The sequence below is a fragment of the Clarias gariepinus genome, chromosome 3 (assembly GCF_024256425.1).
Source record: "Clarias gariepinus isolate MV-2021 ecotype Netherlands chromosome 3, CGAR_prim_01v2, whole genome shotgun sequence".
NCBI classification, from domain to species: Eukaryota; Metazoa; Chordata; class Actinopteri; order Siluriformes; family Clariidae; genus Clarias; species Clarias gariepinus.
The window spans coordinates 18,046,489-18,066,161 of NC_071102.1; the positions used below are offsets into that span (position 1 = coordinate 18,046,489).

Sequence of the window (19,673 nt, forward strand, 5' to 3'; positions counted from 1 at the left end):
AATTCTGCACCTTTCTGTACAGTCAGTAGTTTTTTAGTTTTTCTATATATTTTTATTCTATTTATATCTATTTTTTGACACTGTAGTATATTGTATTATACAGAATATAGATCCTGCGAGTCCTGGAATACCCCTCCACTGCTGCTGGCACACCTAAAGACCTAGCTAATATTACTGTAACATGAAAAGAAACATCACAAAAATAGGAATGCCACAGGATTGTATTGGATGACAACAGTATCTTTAAAAACTTTATCACCGGGAGTATTACAGCAACACTTCCCTTGCGGAAAGAAAATATATTTCTCTGTATATTAACTGTCAACATATTCAATGATTTAGTGTTTTGATCTACTGGTAATAACTAATAATTAATCATAAAAAATGATATAAACATTCATATATTGAGAAATATACTTAAATGTATATCTTAATGTATGTAATTTTATATTCAACAATATACTTCATAATATATTAAATTTGATTCAATATATTTATTTCTTTATATTCTTTTACAACATGCTTTTTTATCAATAATAACTATGCATTAATTTTAAATTTGACGCAAAAAACTAAAACCCACCTTCACCATACGTTTTTGTCTTCTTCTTCTTCTTGGTCTTCTTCTTCATTTGACAAAGTAGGTGGTGTGCTACTGCACCAAAAGTTCTGGATGAATGGTGCTTGGTAAAGGGGTTTTTGCTGACTTGACACTGAGGCCTGGCGATGCACTGTACATTTTTCCAACACACTAACACACCCTTAAACATTTGCCGGCTTGGAGCGTGTGTGGGAGGAAATTGTGGGAAATTATATATTTATAAGAATCTACTTTACATGTACTGTATTGTAGGCTTAATTGGGTTGGCCATGAGAAAATGTTGAACATTCAGTCATAAATGTATAATGAAATATAGGTTTGGCCTTAAATAATAAATGTAGACAGAAATCACTGCTTCCCATTGCTTTACTTTATTATTTAAAAAAAGGATTCTGCATTTTGCAATATTACATTTTAGTTATTTATTGGTAATGACATTTGCCATTTGCCAGTTTAATTTTAGAAAATTCGTTAGGGTGTACACATTTGTAAAAGGTTATCTATGTTGATCAACTAGGGACAACTGGGTGTACTGTACAATAATACAACTGGTGTTTTTTTTTTTTTTTAAATAAATGAACTAGATTTTAAAATAAAACATTTATCTATTACAAAACAATTTTATAACGGAGTTTAGTCTTTATCAACTTACCTATCTACATATCTTAATTAATCTTATGCTCCTGTCAAATCCCACAATTGAATTTTAACAAGCTCCAGTTCAGCAGTAGTTTCATTTAATTGGTTTTCCAATACACAATTTTTTTTCCCCCAAAATACAAGCACCTTAATGCGAACATAACAATGTATTGTATGCATATTGATTGCACGGTGTAGGGACGCAGAGACAGTCAATTAGAGCGAGTTGTTACAGACAAGCTATCAAACTTATAAGTTTATGATTTTATATAAATGTTTAAGTTTACTGTTGTTGTACACTCGCTCAAGGATTATAAGGAACACCTGTTCAATTTCTCATTAATGCAATTATCTAATCAACCAATCACATGGCAGTTGCTTTAATGCATTTAGGGGTGTGGTCCTGGTTAAAACAATCTCCTGAACTCCAAACTAAATGTCAGAATGGGAAAGAAAGGTGATTTAAGCAATTTTGAGCGTGGCATGGTTGTTGGTGCCAGACGGGCCGGACTGAGTATTTCACAATCTGCTCAGTTACTGGGATTTTCACGCACAACCATTTCTAGGGTTTACAAAGAATGGTGTGAAAAGGGAAAAACATCCAGTATGCGGCAGTCCTGTGGGCGAAAATGCCTTGTTGTTGCTAGAGGTCAGAGGAGAATGGGCCGACTGATTCGAGCTGATAGAAGAGCAACTTTGAATAAAATAACCACTCGTTACAACAGAGGTATGCAGCAAAGCATTTGTGAAGCCACAACATGCACAACCTTTAGGCGGATGGGCTACAACAGCAGAAGACCCCACCGGATACCACTCATCTCCACTACAAATAGGAAAAAAAGGCTACAATCACCAAAATTTAACAGTTGAAGTCTGGAAAAATGTTGCCTGGTCTGATGAGTCTCAATTTCTGTTGAGACATTCAAATGGTAGAGTCAGAATTTGGCGTAAACAGAATGAGAACATGGATCCATCATGTCTTGTTACCACTGTGCAGGCTGGTGGTGGTGGTGTAATGGTGTGGGGGATGTTTTCTTGGCACACTTTAGGCCCCTTAGTGCCAATTGGGCATCGTTTAAATGCCATGGGCTACCTGAGCATTGTTTCTGACCATGTCCATCCCTTTATGACCACCATGTACCCATCCTCTGATGGCTACTTCCAGCAGGATAATACAAAATGTCACAAAGCTCGAATCATTTCAAATTAGTTTCCTGAACATGACAATGAGTTCACTGTACTAAAATGGCCTCCACAGTCACCAGATCTCAACCCAATAGAGCATCCTTGGGATGTGGTGGAACGGGAGCTTCGTGCCCTGGATGTGCATCCCACAAATCTCCATCAACTGCAAGATGCTATCCTATCAATATGGGCCAACATTTCTAAAGAATGCTTTCAGCACCTTGTTGAATCGATGCCACGTAGAATTAGGGCAGTTCTGAAGGTGAAAGGGGGTCAAACACCGTATTGGTATGGTGCTCCCAATAATCCTTTAGGTGAGTGTAGATGATTTAATTGCTTTTTAAAAAACGCTACAGTATATAATAAAAAAAATGCATCGGCTGACTGGCTTGCTGAAGAGGTGAACAAGAGAATGTTTCAGATTCGTTGCCAGGTGAGCACAACATTAATTTAACTCTAAATTAATTTTTGTTTTCTGTACACGCGCGCACACACACACACACACACACACACACACAAACAAACAGTATGCACAATTTAAAAAAAAAAAGACCAGATATTTTTGACAGTAAATTTCCGGATTGATTTTTGTATTTTTTTTTTGCCAGTCAGCTTCTGGTTATGTTGAAGCTTTATGTTAAATGTAAACCATAGTAAAATATTAACACCTATTTTTATGTCAGATGTGTGTATTAAACATTCATTTAACCTTCATAAAATAACACATAAAACATTCATATAATATGAATATGAATTTTGGCTTTTATTTAGATAAAACATGTACATTTACTATTTGAAAAAGACATATTGTGCATGTGGGTGTGTCAGTTCTGTTGCTTGCAGAGCGTCTTATCTGTACTTCTCGGAGAGAGCCAGGGACACGGCAATGAAAAACTTATCCATAGCCACATGTATCTCAGGAGTGAAGTCAGTGGGGAACAGCATGGCCAGAACCACGAGCAAATTGTGGGACAGGATCTACAACGTAAAGTGAAAGAACACCAGTAATTAACAAGCATGAAAAAAAAAAGATTTAAACATTAAAGAGCAAAATAAAGTAGGATTAAAATGTATTTGCCTTGAAGTTGGCCGGGTCAACACGCAGCTGGTAAGCATGCAGCTCGCTCAGGCTGACCAACGCACTGGTCAGGTCATCGATTTTGCTGACAGCCTCTCCCACTCCAGACATAATAACCTTTCCATGCTTCTTCACTTGGACAGAGCCATAGCTCAAGTCGTTCCAATGGGAAAAATAGTTCTTGGTCTGGGGGTAAACAGTCAGCATCCTGCGTAGACACATTGCATAAAGTTAGCCCTCGGTACTGGGAAAAGAATTAAAATGAATACTAAATAAGAAGAGTTACTCAGGCACCTACCTGTACAGAGCTTCACTACCGATTTCTTCAGCCTTTGGGGCGATCTTAGCCCAGAAGGCCTTGATGGCGTCTTTGTCCTTAGCAGAGAGACTCATGGTTACAGAGTGGTTTTGGAGAAGACTTCTGTGAACTGCCTCAAAAACACAACAAAATCTCCCTTTTATACAAGGACTCAGACCGGGCACACCCCCGACCCACCTCAATATCGTAGCAACTTGGACTAATGTTACATATGACAAGATTAGACAAGGCTTCTGCTGCTTGTCATAGATAATGTCCACGCCTGATAGGAAACAACCTGATAAATTGCCCCGTCATTTTGGTCATTTTACCTGCTGTTTAAAATTGTTTTATAATACAAGAAGAAATTTCATGAAATTAATGAAAGTCAGTACCCAGCAAACATTGGTCTGGCGGCAACCTTGAGTCCCTGGCCAAAAACAGTTGTGGTAGGATGGCATTAATTGGTAAAAATATTTGACATAGAACATTTCCTAAAAATGCATTCAGATACGTTTGTACATGTCTACAGATGTCTGGGGTTCCATGTATAGCTGTTACTTTTTTTTACAACCTTTTAGCTAAGTGTTGTTTAATATATACCCTCGAAACAAAAACTGGACGATTGATGACCGTTTATGACAGCTGTTTTAAATCAGATGACGTCAAACAGGTTATTTTTCATCCATGACGGGACGTGTCGGAGGGACGGCATTTGAACGGTCATTAAACGTCCAAATGTTTGCTGGGTTATCTTATCTTATCATCATCATTATCATCATCATCATCATCATTATTAGTTGTAGTAGTAGTTTGTTTGTTTGTTAATTTCACATGTAGCCCTAACTTTGGCTTTCTAAGGTAATTTCAGTGACCAGTATTTTTATTTAAAAAAAATTTGAGTGAACTTTTTTTGTTGCCATAAGTATAAAATAGTGTTTTTAGTAATTGCACCATAAAATTATTTTATATGTAAATAGTTTACTTTTTTCATTATTTATTTACATTCTTTGCTTTTTCACACCCCATACGATGTATCAAAATGTGGAAAAGTAATGATTTACCAGTCAAACACAATAGGCTATATCTGCTTTAACAATTACACTAAAGGGGGTCTTGTAAAAGGCTGCCAAGACAATGTTGGTATTTTAGTTTAAACACATTTAACAGGTTTCCATGGGCGCAACCTCTAAAGATATATTGCATGGTCTTCCTATGTTTTTGGATGTTGTTTAACGTTATTTAAAACCACTGACTACAAATGATGGCATTAATAATAATAATAATAAAACCAGTAACTACAATCTGAAAGCACAAGGAGGACCAGGCACCATGACAACCGACTTATCTGAAAGATAAAATGATCTGGTCACATCTAATCAGAACCGTCCAGACTGTGAGACTGAACACACCCATTGTGGCCGGGTCCGGGAAGGCAGGGTCAGACGCATATATAAGTGGCATAAAAAGACAGAAATGACAGAACTCAGACTTCAGCAGAACATTCTGAAACCCCAAAAGTCAACATGGTTGCATGGACAGATTTCGAGCGCACTACCATCCAGGACATCTTTTCCAAGATCGATTACGAGTCTGCTGGTCTCCAGGCACTGACAAGGTACATTTATGCATAAATATCTATAACTAGAACCAAATAAATAATCAGGTAAATGTCTTGAGAATATTTAATAAAATTGTATTTATTCTTTTCAACGCTTCTCAGATGTCTGGTCGTGTACCCATGGACCCAGAGGTATTTCAGTAAATTTGGAAACCTGTATAACGCCGCTGCCATCGCAGGAAATCCCAATGTTGCTGCCCACGGCTTGACTGTAATGCGTGGTCTGGAGAAAGCTGTGAAGAACCTGGACAACATTAAGGGCACTTACGCTGAACTGAGTGTGCTGCACTCTGAAAAACTGCATGTGGATCCCGATAACTTCAGGGTGCGTCATAATTTGACTTAAGACTTATTTATAACCTGATTTACCCTTAAATTTCTTTATTTGTCCTAATTTCTTTATATATTTTAATCCACTGGCAGTTTACACTTATAGTAGTTTACACGAATCATCTGTTTTCTACCTGAACTTGTGTTCATTGTGTTTCCCCTGTTTCCTCCTCTAGCTGCTGGCTGACTGCATCACCATTGTAGTTGCCTCGACCCTGGGTGCTGGCTTCACAGCTGAAGTGCAGGCAGCTCTGCAGAAGTTCCTGGCTGTCGTAGTCTCCGCACTCGGAAAACAGTACCATTAAATGCTGATTGTGTTTTGACAGAAAACCAACAAACCATTTCAGTTTTAAAACTGACCCTGTACATGTAAATGCGAATAAATGTCCACATAAAATAACCAATAGAATTTCAGAATTGTGTTTTCAATTAAATAACATGACAGGCCATGTTTATTTCTATGCAAAAAAACTTAAATTGAATTGCTATGTGGTATTTTAACAAACATTTTTCTAACTCCTAAATAAAATTTTAAACTCCCAACTTCCATTTAAACTCCTAACAAACATAATACAAAATATCAATTTATATGATAAGTAAAGTCTAGATTTTACCTGGAGACTTTAGTAAACAGGTTTAGTGTTAGACTCTAACCATTAGAGTAAATATTGTTTATACAAATATTGTTTTGATCTATTACATCAAATAATCACTATTTAGTGAATGTAAGATTAAGATTTTATACAGTTGTACATATCTTGTTCTAACTCTTAAAACACATTTTGTAACCGCGTTTTTGAAAACTTAAAGACTAAAGATTTTCATTTTCATCACTAGTGTTGGGTGTAATGCGTTACAAAGTACTTGAATTATTATTATATTTTTTTATTTAATATTCTCCCTAATTTAGTCGTGTTCATTTCCTCCTCGTCACTAGAGGGCTCCCACATTAAGGCTACTACTACCACTTAGTCAGGAGGGCTGAAGACTATCCTGTGTTTCCTCCGAACCATGTGATGCCAGCCGACTGCATCTTCTCGGCGTAACACATTCGGAGGACAGCGCTATCCGCTTCTTCCACTCGCGCGAGCTCACAGACGCCCCTGATTGGCCAATTAGCTCTCTCTAGACATCTGGCTGCAAGAGGTTACAGCATTACCCGGGAACCGAACCAGTGATCTCCGGATGATAGGGCGAGCACTTTACGACTTCGCCACTTGGAGGCCTGTACTTGGAAAAAAGAATGTATGTAATGAGTAATCTAACGCGTTAGGTCCAGCAATTAAGTATTCAGTTATTTAGTTATGTTTTCAAAAATGTAATCCGACAATTTATATAATCTGTCAGCCAGACATTAGTGATTCCATTAGTGCGTGCGTGTGAAAGTCGTCCTAAAAGCCCCATCCCAGATAACCCGCCCCCCTCTGTTATTCCTGGTGTATACCACATCTCACCTATGCGGTTTAAACTTCTACAAGGCCCGATGAGGGGAAAGATGGAAAACGTAATCACAAAGCCAAAACTTGCAGTAAATCATGATGAACCGTACTTACAGCCACTGTGTGAAACTGCGTAAGTAAGATAGGGGTATTAGTGGTAAACAGATTATGGGTCAAACTTCGCAGAGAGTGATGGTAGATTAATCATAAAGGTCTTGACTAAAACAACATGCATGACATACATGCATCAAAAAGTAATGCTGTAATGTAACTGATTACTTTTTAATGACAGTAATATTGTAATGTAATTACAGTAGTTGCTTAGAAAAGTAACTGTTCATAATACAAATACCATAGGTTCCTGTTTTAGATAAATTGAAGTGAAATTTTTTTTTTATTTGTTTGTACAATAAACTACCTGAATATAATAATTTGTGTTGATTTGTAATATTTGTGATGCTGTAACATTTTCTATATCCTATGTAAATTGTTTTCACTTTTTGTATTTTCAGCCATTTAGAACTCATAGGTTACGATCACAATGCAAGTAAAAGTGAGCCATTTTTGAATTTACTGACTAAACAATTTTTTTTTTGTTAGACTGATCATATTTAATTTGACCTGTATCCGACATTAGCCTGAACAGATAACATTCCTAACCTGACGCATGAGCACAGGGACACTGACCTGGAGGGACGATTCAGAGACTTGGGGGGGGTCAATCTTGAATAACTAACGTTTAGTGTCTTACTTTTAATAAGTATATTAAGAAACTAACCAAAATTCTTATGTAACTACAAATTGATTTCAATGATCAGATCCTTTCTTTATCTGTAGAAGTGTACGGCGACTTTTCTTAATGATTAGTGTGGCGGAGCGCAGAGGCAAGAAAAGGTTCATTAGAATTCCTATTACGCCACCCTGGATAAAGGCCAGGGACCCTAATTAAGTAAATCTCGTCAAAAGGCACACAGGTCAGTTCACGAGATAAAGCAGGAGACTAGGGTATCCAAAAGTATCAAATTTTATTACACATACTATTTAAAACAACTTAGTTATAACAAATAAACAAAGAAATCAATAACAAAATCACTGGGACCAGTGGTTCACATGAAATGCGCTCATGAGCAACCTGCACATCCAGGGCCTTAAGTTCAGGAACCGAAGCCGGGCGACGGGGCCTAAGGGCGCAATCGGCCTACACAGCACAGCAACTTGCAATCACACAAGTGACTCACCACACACACATGCTCGTATTCCAACCACTCAAATAGGAAAAACTAGAATTCCACAGCTGGCCCAGGATTACAATACATCAATCTAAACAAAAAAAATTTAATAAATTCACATACAAAGACCTACAAGAAAAACTCCTTGGCCAAAGGCCGATAAGGTTTCCCCACGGTCTTATTCGAAATGCGTTTTCTCTACACAGACATCCAACATATAACAACCCGATACTCACATTTATTCACAAAAACAAAAAGGGAAAAAAATGCACATGCGCGCGCACACACACCGTGACTTACAACCCAAAGGCTGTAAATTCCGGCACAGAAAGTAACAATTAAGCTCCAATTCAGAGCCTGGAAGCACACAAGACAAGAGAAACGCACCCTAAAGAAAAACACAAAAAAACAAATACTTTGAACAATGTAAATAACAAACTTGAACTAAAAAATTAATAAATAAGAAATTGCAACCGCCACTACTACCAAGCGACACGGCTAACAACGTTAGCAAACAAATTGTAACAAACATAAAACAGAATAAAACAGCCTAAAACAAAACAGCAGCGCCCGCCGATAATGCTCTTTGCGTTGCAGCACCTCAGGAAGCTAGCACACGTCGCGCCACCCCAATCTGTTGCATGAAAATGACAATTAAGACCATTACCAGCAAAGCATACTGCATAAACATAAGCAACTTAATTACATACCGTGCAATGTGGCACCAAGTCTCACCAGAAGGGCATTTAAGCCAGGTTCCAGGAAGCTGAAAGCTCAATCAGTTCTACAGGAAGACTGCCAGTTTGTTGGGAGGAACAATCACTTTCACAAAAGGTGATTGGCCGTACCCGCTGACTTAAATCAGGCTTGCTGAACTGTGTAAATACTGTACCACAGACAGAACACCGCTATAATATACAAAACCCACCAAACACATACACCGCAACTGACACCCTTACCTGCAACACAATCACCTCCGACTTCCTGGTTCTGTTCTGGGTGTGACGACATACAATGAAAGCTAGGGGGCGGGACCTGTAAGCCCAGGCCACCTTACTCCCAGCTTAAATAGTATTGGACCAACCCCCAATAGGACAATCAATTAGGAACACAGCCAACCAGAGACAGGTAGGAAGAATTTTACTCATCCTGCCACATTAGGATAAATAAATATTTAAGCATGTAGATAATAATAAAGGAATATATGCGAGAGGCAAAAATATTTTAAATTTAGTGATAATTTGAGATATATTGGTTATGTAAGGGTAAGTTTCAGACAATGCTCATGTCTAAAACAAAACCTCCATCATTAGAATAATTATCAGAATAACGAAAAGAAAGTTATTGAGCGAGATATTAAGTTCCATTAGCTTGGTCAAATGATCTTTGATGATTCTGAAGTGAATGAAGTGTGATAATTATGATAGTCTCATGATGAAGGTTTTGTTTTAGATATGAGCACTCTCTGAGTCTTACCCTAACATAATAAGGGTGCATATGATTTTGTAAAGGGATATTTAATGGTCAGGTGCCCGCATGCATTTGAACATCTAATATAAAGGTAAACACATTAGACTTATTGTTATTGCATTATAAATTGCCCTTTTCGTATAGTGTAAAATTAGTCTTTCATGATCTTGAAAATATTTCAAATATTTACACTTAATATTCACACTTTTTAAAATTTTATTCATATATATTTTTTTACCTGGAGTCCATATTAACATCAATCAACTTAAACTGTTATAGCTGAACTGGCTGCCACCTAACACACAGTATGAATGCAGATCAATTCCTGCTTCCTGTTTCACCAAGATGAGGATGGGTTCTCTGTTAAGTCTGGTTCCTCTCCAGGATTCTTCCTATTACTATCTCAGGGAGTTTTTCTTTGCCACTGTCGCTCTCGGCTTGCTCACCGGGGACTATCTGACCATTCCGATTCATATACATTCACATTCCATGCAAACTTAAATAATTATTTTGATTGTGTAAAGCTGCTTTGCAACAATGACAATTGTTAAAGGCCCTATACAGTACAAATAAAATTCAATTGAATTAAATTATAGAATCCCAAAGAAACACATTTACATTTGTGGTTGAAACATGACCAAAAGAGGAAACATTTAAGGGGTATGAATACTTTTGTAATGCACTTTATGTCTTTTTGGGATCTATGACTTATTTGTAATTATTATTGTTACCTTCCTAAATAAATCTTCACTTTCTTATAGTTGCTTCTTTTTTTTTCAGAAATAGGCATTTAGCATGTTTTGAAATAGTTTTGGGTATGTGTGTGTGTGTGTATTTAGCAAATAAGAAACGTGATTCCTTTTAATAACATACTTTTTCTAAAACCTGCAACATAAATATCTGATTCTTTTTAGGTTCTACAGTATGTAGCATATAATAAATATTATGTATGGGTGTATTCAAATCAAATACTTTATACATGGGATTTATTTGGCAATGTCACAATGTTTGCTAGAAGCACAGGAGGTCTAGAGAGATAGCACTGGGTGAGGTCGGCTTTTTTTTAGAAATAGATACTGTATCAACTTGCACCAGGTTCATGCAGCAGTGGTGTCAGATAACAGCTTGCATCACTCCGTAAGTTTTTAATTCACATATATTTTATATATTTAATTATATTAAATATAAATAAATAAACAGTTTAAATGTATTTAATATTGAATATATTTAATGTATAAGGGGGGTTTAAATATATTTATTGCCTGTACTGTATATGAATATATATGAATTCACCATCTATACAAAGTTTTAATATTTCCTAAAATAAGAATTATATATGTACGTTCATCTACGATGTTTTGATAAACTGTATGTTAATGACTTTTCTGCATATGTAAATATATTTATAAAAATCTATTCTGAAACATTATTGATGCAGTTTAAGCTGTAAGATGTGCAATATTATGATTATGTGTGTGTGCCACAAAATCTTCTTTATATGCCTTACAAGTGGAGATGCAGGTTTTAAGCTTCTATTAAGGGAAGCCGATATGTACTGTAAGCAAAACATTTTTCCAAAAGCAAGATCAATAAACAGACAAGAGTCCCTTCCTGCAATCTGCAAACATTGAGTTCAAAAACTTAACACTTTGCAGGAAGACAATGATCATTTAGACTTAGCGCTGTTCAGTGAAAAGTGGGCGCTGAGGTCTGCAGGACGCAGATCTGTGGCCGGCTCTTATCACAGCAGTCTGGATCCAGTTAGACACAAAGTGTAAAACACTACACCAATAATATTTAAACAGTTAAGCAAAATGTATTCTCCTTATATCTCTTGACTTTCATTTTCAAGATTATCAAAACTTCTCCCCGTGCTTGGTGGGTACTCTGGTTTCCTCGAACAATCCAAAGACCTGCAGATTGGGCTAATTGGCATTTTCAAATTGTCCGTAGTGTGTGAGTGTGTGTGGGATAGGGTCCAGGTCCCCCGTGGAACAGCATCATGCTTTGGGGCTGTTTTTCTTAAGCTGGAACTGTGGCCTTAGTCAAGGTGAAGGGAATTATGAAAAAATCTAAATACCAGTCAATGTTGTCACAAAACCTTCACTCTTCTGATAGAAAACTGAAGTTGAGGAGAAACTTCATCTTTCAGCATGACAGAACCAACAAAAGAACAGATTCATCAAGATTTCAGATTTTCTGAAAATGTGTGAGAAGATCTGAAGAGAGCTGCACAGAAATACTGCATCCCTTTTCTCTTTGTGTGAAATTCAATTTTAGGTGTGTGTTCTATTGGTCTATTGGGTCTTTTTCACCCCGAGGCGCTCGCAAACCACCACAAACACCTCCGCCGAATCGGCTGAACACCTCATCCACCAGCACTAGAGCCGTAGTGGAAGCGCTCTGGTCAGGGACAGCAAAAGCCTCCGGCCATTTGGTGAAATAATCCACGGCCACCAGCACATACCGGTCTCCGCGATCGGAAGTGGGAAGCGGCCGGAGAATGTCCTCGGCCTTCAATATTCGCACTGTTTCTGGGGCTTGTCGCACGGTCCAAGTAAAAATAGGTGAGCGGATTCATTCACATGAATCCTTTGTGGGGAATATCGAGGAGGATTGTTTTTTGGGGTTGGACATTTTAGAGAAATGGGGTGTGGTGTTAAACTTAAATAATGGAACTCTGCATGGTAACTTTAGGTTAGCCGGGTTGCTAATACCCAAACCACAGCTGGAACTGTTAGTAGCACACACCCGGGGGACGGAACTTCTGGTAGTCAAGTCAACCCATGTAAACATCCGGTAGCAGACAGCGGGTAAACTACACTCTAACGCTGACGCTTTCCCCGACAGCCGTGCAGCAAAGCGCGTGGTCGGTACTGCAAGCACTCTTCAACTCTGAAGAGCGCGTGTGCGATTGCAACGTAGAACTCTCAACTCAGACCATTCTCCCCATTCAGTCCTCCGGGCTCTCCGGGGGTGATCAGCCGTCCGAGCCAGCCGAGTTACTGCGTTGCCTAAAGCGCCAATCGTAGTCATTTCGCCTGTGCCACAGCTAGACCATGATCAACTCATTGCCGAGCAGGAGAAGGATCCGGTCCTGCATAAGGTACTAGGTTGGGTTAAAGTGGGCCTGAGACCGGATTACACCGCAGTCGCTCATCTAGGACGAGAGGTAAAAGCTCTTCACTCCCAGTTACTTACCTAGCGTTGCACTCTACTGGAAACGGACGTGCGGCGCGGGCGAATGCTTTCAGCTGCTGGTACCAAGGGCTTTGCGGACATGTGTACTGGATTTGGTGCATGGACATTCCAGTTCAGGACACTTCGGGGTGATTAAAACTCTGTGGCTTTTGCGCGCTCGTTTCTACTGGCCGGGCTGTCATACCGACAGTAAACTCTTTGTCCACCGATGCGACCTCTGCACGGCAAAGAAGGGCCCCACTCAGCGCTCACGGGCACCGCTGCAGGACTTTCGGGTGGGGGCACCTATGGAGCGTATGGGCATGGACACTCACACCTGGGGGCAAGCCTTTGCTACTGGAGAGCAGGTATGGGTGTATTCCTCCGGAAGGAAGAGGGGGCTCTTGGCCAAGGTTATGTCCCACTGGGTGGGCCCCTGTACGATGTCGTCTACCGGGTGCGGTTGACGGGGCGGGCGCGAGTAGTTTTGCTCCCTAATAGCCACCGAGACCGTCTTGCTCCCTACCAGCCGCACACCGGCGAAACATCAAACTCTGTGGAGGCCGGACTGCCTCAGAACAATGTTTGCGCTTCTCCCTCCCCCGCAAAAGGACTTCGGCGTTCACAACGCCAGTGCCCACCGCCTTCACGTCTCTCTCGAGACTGAGAGAGTCATGGCATAGGCGGGGGGCGGCTGACGACCATAATGCCTTGGGGGAGGTTTTCTTTGTGTTTACCCTGTTGGGAAATGTTGTTTGAGCTAGTGGCTTGGCAATGTTTGTGTGTGTTAAGTGTGGAAGACCTGTTGAATTTGCTCCGGTTCAAGGCTGAATTGGGTCTGATTCTCGAGTGAATGTGTTTCCCATGCTGTACTGTGCTGTGTGAAATAAAGTTCTCCCAGCTATTGCATTGGGCAGCAATCAAGTCAACTTATCTCTCCAAGATCTTTTTAGTGGTAAAAACGCTACAATACATTGGCTTATTAATGTAGAGGTAAATTTTTAACACCAGTTACTAGTATAAAAATATAACACAATACAGAAATCAATGCTATTTAAACATAGTATTTAAAGTATAATAATGAACATACAGTGGTGTGAAAAACTATTTGCCCCCTTCCTGATTTCTTATTCTTTTGCATGTTTGTCACACTTAAATGTTTCTGCTCATCAAAAACCGTTAACTATTAGTCAAAGATAACATAATTGAACACAAAATGGTTTTAAATGAAGGTTTACGTTATTAAGGGAGAAAAAAAAAAAAAAACCTACATGGCCCTGTGTGAAAAAGTGATTGCCCCCCTTGTTAAAAAATAACTTAACTGTGGTTTATCACACCTGAGTTCAATTTCTGTAGTCACCCCCAGGCCTGATTACTGCCACACCTGTTTCAATCAAGAAATCACTTAAATAGGAGCTACCTGACACAGAGAAGTAGACCAAAAGCACCTCAAAAGCTAGACATCATGCCAAGATCCACAGAAATTCAGGAACAAATGAGAACAAAAGTAATTGAGATCTATCAGTCTGGTAAAGGTTATAAAGCCATTTCTAAAGCTTTGGGACTCCAGCGAACCACAGTGAGAGCCATTATCCACAAATGGCAAAAACATGAAACAGTGATGAACCTTCCCAGGAGTGGCCGGCCGACCAAAATTACCCCAAGAGCTCAGAGACAACTCATCCGAAAGGCCACAAAAGACCCCAGGACAACATCTAAAGAACTGCAGGCCTCACTTGCCTCAATTAAGGTCAGTGTTCACGACTCCACCATAAGAAAGAGACTGGGCAAAAACGGCCTGCATGGCAGATTTCCAAGGCGCAAACCACTTTTAAGCAAAAAGAACATTAAGGCTCGTCTCAATTTTGCTAAAAAACATCTCAATGATTGCCAAGACTTTTGAAAAAATACCTTGTGGACCGACGAGACAAAAGTTGAACTTTTTGAAAGGTGCGTGTCCCGTTACATCTGGCGTAAAAGTAACACAGCATTTCAGAAAAAGAACATCATACCAACAGTAAAATATGGTGGTGGTAGTGTGATGGTCTGGGGTTGTTTTGCTGCTTCAGGACCTGGAAGGCTTGCTGTGATAGATGGAACCATGAATTCTACTGTCTACCAAAAAATCCTGAAGGAAAATGTCCGGCCATCTGTTCGTCAACTCAAGCTGAAGCGATCTTGGGTGCTGCAGCAGGACAATGACCCAAAACACACCAGCAAATCCACCTCTGAATGGCTGAAGAAAAACAAAATGAAGACTTTGGAGTGGCCTAGTCAAAGTCCTGACCTGAATCCTATTGAGATGTTGTGGCATGACCTTAAAAAGGCAGTTCATGCTAGAAAACCCTCAAATAAAGCTGAATTACAACAATTCTGCAAAAATGAGTGGGCCAAAATTCCTCCAGAGCGCTGTAAAAGACTCGTTGCAAGTTATCGCAAACGCTTGATTGCAGTTATTGCTGCTAAGGGTGGCCCAATCAGTTATTAGGTTCAGGGGGCAATTACTTTTTCACACAGGGCCATGTAGGTTTGGATTTTTTTTTTCTTTCTAAATAATAAAAACCATCATTTAAAAACTGCATTTTGTGTTTACTTATGTTATCTTTGACTAATCGTTAAATGTGTTTGATGATCAGAAACATTTTGTGTGACAAACATGCAAAAGAATAAGAAATCAGGAAGGGGGCAAATAGTTTTTCACACCACTGTATATTGTGGCATATTAGTAAAACAAAAAAACAACATATAAAACTATAAAGACAATATTTTAAATAGAATGGAAACAAATCCGAACAGGTAAGCTGAAATAGCACAGCGCCGACCCGTGAAGATCCCAGGTTCAAACCCCACAACCACCAAGTTGCAACTTTTGGGCCCTTGAGCAAGGCCCTTAACCCTCAACTGCTCAGATGTATAATGAGATAAAAATGTAAGTCGCTCTGGATAAAAGCGTCTGCAAAATGCCTAAATGTAAATAAAATCAGTAGCAGCATTAGCTTACGCGAGTACACTAGTTACTTATTTTACATATTATGGTAGTCAATACTAATTTAAAATAATGCTGAGAAACATTAAAATTAATATTGACTACCATAATAATTACTAGCATAATATAACTGAGTTAATGCTGCTACTGATTTTATTCCAGCTTACCTCCTCATGTCGATTGCCATTCTTTTCACTCGGCTCTGGTAGATCATGGGAGAGGTGTTGGTCATCATTAGCAGGCATTGCTTCTCATCACTGACCCTGCTGCACTTGCAGCTTACACTGATGAGTGGTGTATCTTACACTGATGTATGGTATATCTTACACTGCATCACGATGATACCCCCTTGCGAAATGTTCATGATATCTTACAAACAAAAAGGCCGATTTGTCTTTTCCTTATACAGTGAAACCTCCGATTACGAGCCTAATTCGTTCCGGAAGTGAACCAAATTTAATTTTCCCATAAGAAATAATTGAAACTTAAATTATTCGTTCTACAGCCCTACAAAATAAATACATAAAAATAAATAATACAAAATATAAAGTAAAAATAAAACAAATTAACCTGCACTTTACCTTTCAAAAAAGTAAAAAATAAATCCCGGCAGATAAGTGTTTCCGTTTGTGCACGCAGGCGCTGTGTGTGTGTGTGTGTGTGTGTGTGTGTGTGAAGCTAGAGTAAGTGGAGACTCTTGCTTTCAGCCCCTCCTGTCTCCCCCTCCTCATCTTACACATTAAAACTTTCTCCTCTCGTTTAAACACACACACACACACACACACACATTAACGGAAAGACGGTTGTTCTCTTCTAAATTTTTAAAGCTTCTCCGCTTTATTTTAATATTTCTTGCAACAGCGTAACAGCCATGCTTGTGTAATGAGATGGACAAACTGGTCGATCTTTTATTTGATCACACACACACACACACACCGCGATGAGAAGGAAAATAGATTTTTAACCTCTGCATTGAGAATTTCTTGCTCAGTTGTGATCACGTGACGCTCAGCGTCAAAACAAGAACCGCATGCGTGAAAAACATGATAATTGGTGCTTGTAAACCAAGGCAATGCTCGTTTTTTAAGTCAAAATTTATTAAAAATCTATGCTCATCTTGCGGAACACTCGTAAACGTGAAATTCCACCCATACAAGTGTAACAAATATGCAAAGAAAAAAATCAGGAAGGGGCAAATACTTTTTCATGGCACTGCACATGTAGTCAGATTGTTCCACTGGGATAAAACTGTGGCTGGTGGAGTTATAGCACTTTCAAAATCATACTAGCTTTACACTGATCTAAATAACTTTGAATAATGAATGCTTTGTAACATCCTGGTGACTCAATAAGGGACAATGCAAAGAATATTTTCTTACAGCCTGTAAATGATACATTTTGGCAGTATTGTCTTCATCTTTTAAAATAAATAAATGAATAAATAAATAACAATACTGCCCAAATGTCTAATTTTGCTGTCAAACTGTTAATAAGCCTCCTGGGTCTATGTGAGACTGGTGCTACTGGTCACTGAAAATATTGTCTTCATACGTACTTTTACTGTATATGTTGTTTGTCTTGTTGTTCTTGACTTTGTTTCTTTGTTTCACAAAGATTACCCAAGATATGTTCAGTGATACTTTTTTATGTTTTTGTATTGTGTTATATTTTTATACTAGTATAATATAATAATATTACATAATGACCCAATGTTTTATGATGTGGGATGTGGTGGAGTGCTGAATACAGACTCGCTGTCCTGGACCGTAATGTTAGAGTTGTCAGAACACGGATCGAACAGACAAAACTAATTAATATTGAGGAACGGCAATACATCTGCATGTGCAGTAACATAAAACACACGCTCTTTGTTCGCGGCGCACGGGCAATGGACGCACTCATCCATATGCGTAGAGAAGAGATGCGATATTATGGTTTCCATCATTTTTTATATATTTGTGTACTGATTGGGCCGGCCTGCATTGGCCAGCGGCCCACCGGGAAACTCCACGCCACTGCTCAGGTACAAGAAAAAGAAGAAATAGCATAAAAAAAATTATCTTTTAGGATTTGAAAGGATTTGAGTCCATAATCATTATATAGATTTTTTAATGTGTAAATCCCACATTCAACTCAGGATTTGGGGATTTTTGGAAATTACCCATGTGATATTATCATTGTGCCAGATTGTGCGAGATGGGAGTAGAATCACTATAGACATCAATTTTTCTACCATTTTCCAAAATGTCATACTTGAACCAAACTGTTTTGGATAAATAATATCAATTTCCAAAGCTTGCCATGGCACAGGGGAGTCAACCTCCATCCAAGTCCCAAGTGGTTTCATTAGTTTTGCTAAATAATATGACCAAAAATCTGAGATAAGCCACTATGAGGTTTCAACCGATACATCCCACACGGAAAAAAACTATATAAAACATATATGTTTTAATATAGGTTTGATATAGGTTTTTAATATATGTGACATATATAAAATTGGCCGTTTTCCTATATTATATGTACATATATGTACATATATGCGTGCGTGCATATATGCGTGCATATATGTACCTATAGACATATATGTGACATATATAAAATTGGCCGTTTTCCTATATTATATGTACATATATGTGTACATATATACGTGCATATATGTACCTATGTGCATATATATGCACCTATATTTTTACCTAGATATTAGTAAAATTATTAAAATCCATAGCTGTTAGACAACATAAATAAAAGCCCAAAATGTAGAAATTTAATTTTTTTATTTTTTTAAGAACAATCAAATAGTAAAAGAACAAAAATAAGACAAAAAAACTCAACAGGAAGAAAACATATATATATTTTGAGGACCTTCTCAGCTTCGTGAGCTTTGAATTGATAGATGTGCCTGTCTGCCCTCGGGTGGCTGCCGGCCACTTCTTCAATGTAGCATCTAGAAAAGACAAAAATAATAAGACAGTATAATAATAATAAATTATTATTTATTAAAACGTTTATAAACATCTGTAAACTCCATAAGGCATTAGCTTAGCCACCGGGAAATATCATGTTTGTGCTACATGCAGAAAGGCAGCATGTTAGCATGATTTACCTAAACTATGTAAATGGCATTGAAAGCCAATGTGTCACACAAGCTGACAAGAGCTAGCTGAAGTGAGGAAAATATTTACTAATATTAGTTTAATATTATCAGAATAAGAGTTATATAAGACTTAATAACTTACCCAGTGTGTCCTCCTGGATTCTCTCTTCAAAATGCTCCCGTTCGTCGTCAGGGCCACACAGTCTTCTTCTGAGGTAAATGTAAACTCCTCCCACTTTCCAGAACATTCTGAAGAGTTTCCTTGTCCGGGGGGCGTGGCCTAGTATGTAAATTAGCCGGACTGATTTCCGTGTGATTAGCGTGTGGGCGTGTCCTGCCTCGGGTCATTAGCAGATAATGCGACAGAAATTCTAAAATGTGTTTTTTATTTAGTTAGTTCTTAGTTATTGCCTTGATAATAGAAAATATGAGCGCATCATGTATGACAGTTGATAAAGTGAGATATGAGCTAAAATGACCAGATCCTGCCATGAGCTATATAGGAGACATATCTTGTATGTAC

General features: G+C 38.4%; 2 protein-coding genes and 2 long non-coding RNA genes across 4 annotated transcripts; 1 reads left to right on the forward strand and 3 right to left on the reverse strand.

Annotated features, from left to right (window-relative positions):
• Positions 1-3,164: 3,164 nt before the first annotated feature.
• On the reverse strand, positions 3,165-5,963 carry LOC128518862 (hemoglobin subunit alpha-like). The gene is made up of 4 exons (XM_053492204.1): positions 5,887-5,963; positions 3,802-3,931; positions 3,504-3,711; positions 3,165-3,403 (listed from the first exon to the last, which is right to left on the reverse strand). Exons 1-4 carry the CDS (start codon positions 5,900-5,902, stop codon positions 3,275-3,277), a joined length of 483 nt encoding a protein of 160 aa, XP_053348179.1. The 5' UTR covers positions 5,903-5,963; the 3' UTR covers positions 3,165-3,274.
• Positions 5,299-6,060, forward strand: LOC128518853 (hemoglobin subunit beta-like). The gene is made up of 3 exons (XM_053492196.1): positions 5,299-5,419; positions 5,525-5,747; positions 5,929-6,060. Exons 1-3 carry the CDS (start codon positions 5,328-5,330, stop codon positions 6,055-6,057), a joined length of 444 nt encoding a protein of 147 aa, XP_053348171.1. The 5' UTR covers positions 5,299-5,327; the 3' UTR covers positions 6,058-6,060.
• Positions 6,061-8,951: 2,891 nt separating this feature from the next.
• Positions 8,952-9,458, reverse strand: LOC128518864 (uncharacterized). The gene is made up of 3 exons (XR_008357782.1): positions 9,380-9,458; positions 9,131-9,295; positions 8,952-9,054 (listed from the first exon to the last, which is right to left on the reverse strand). It is a non-coding gene; the product is annotated as an uncharacterized LOC128518864 (long non-coding RNA).
• A 9,353-nt stretch (positions 9,459-18,811) lies between these two features.
• On the reverse strand, positions 18,812-19,413 carry LOC128518865 (uncharacterized). The gene is made up of 2 exons (XR_008357783.1): positions 19,293-19,413; positions 18,812-19,000 (listed from the first exon to the last, which is right to left on the reverse strand). It is a non-coding gene; the product is annotated as an uncharacterized LOC128518865 (long non-coding RNA).
• Positions 19,414-19,673: the final 260 nt, after the last annotated feature.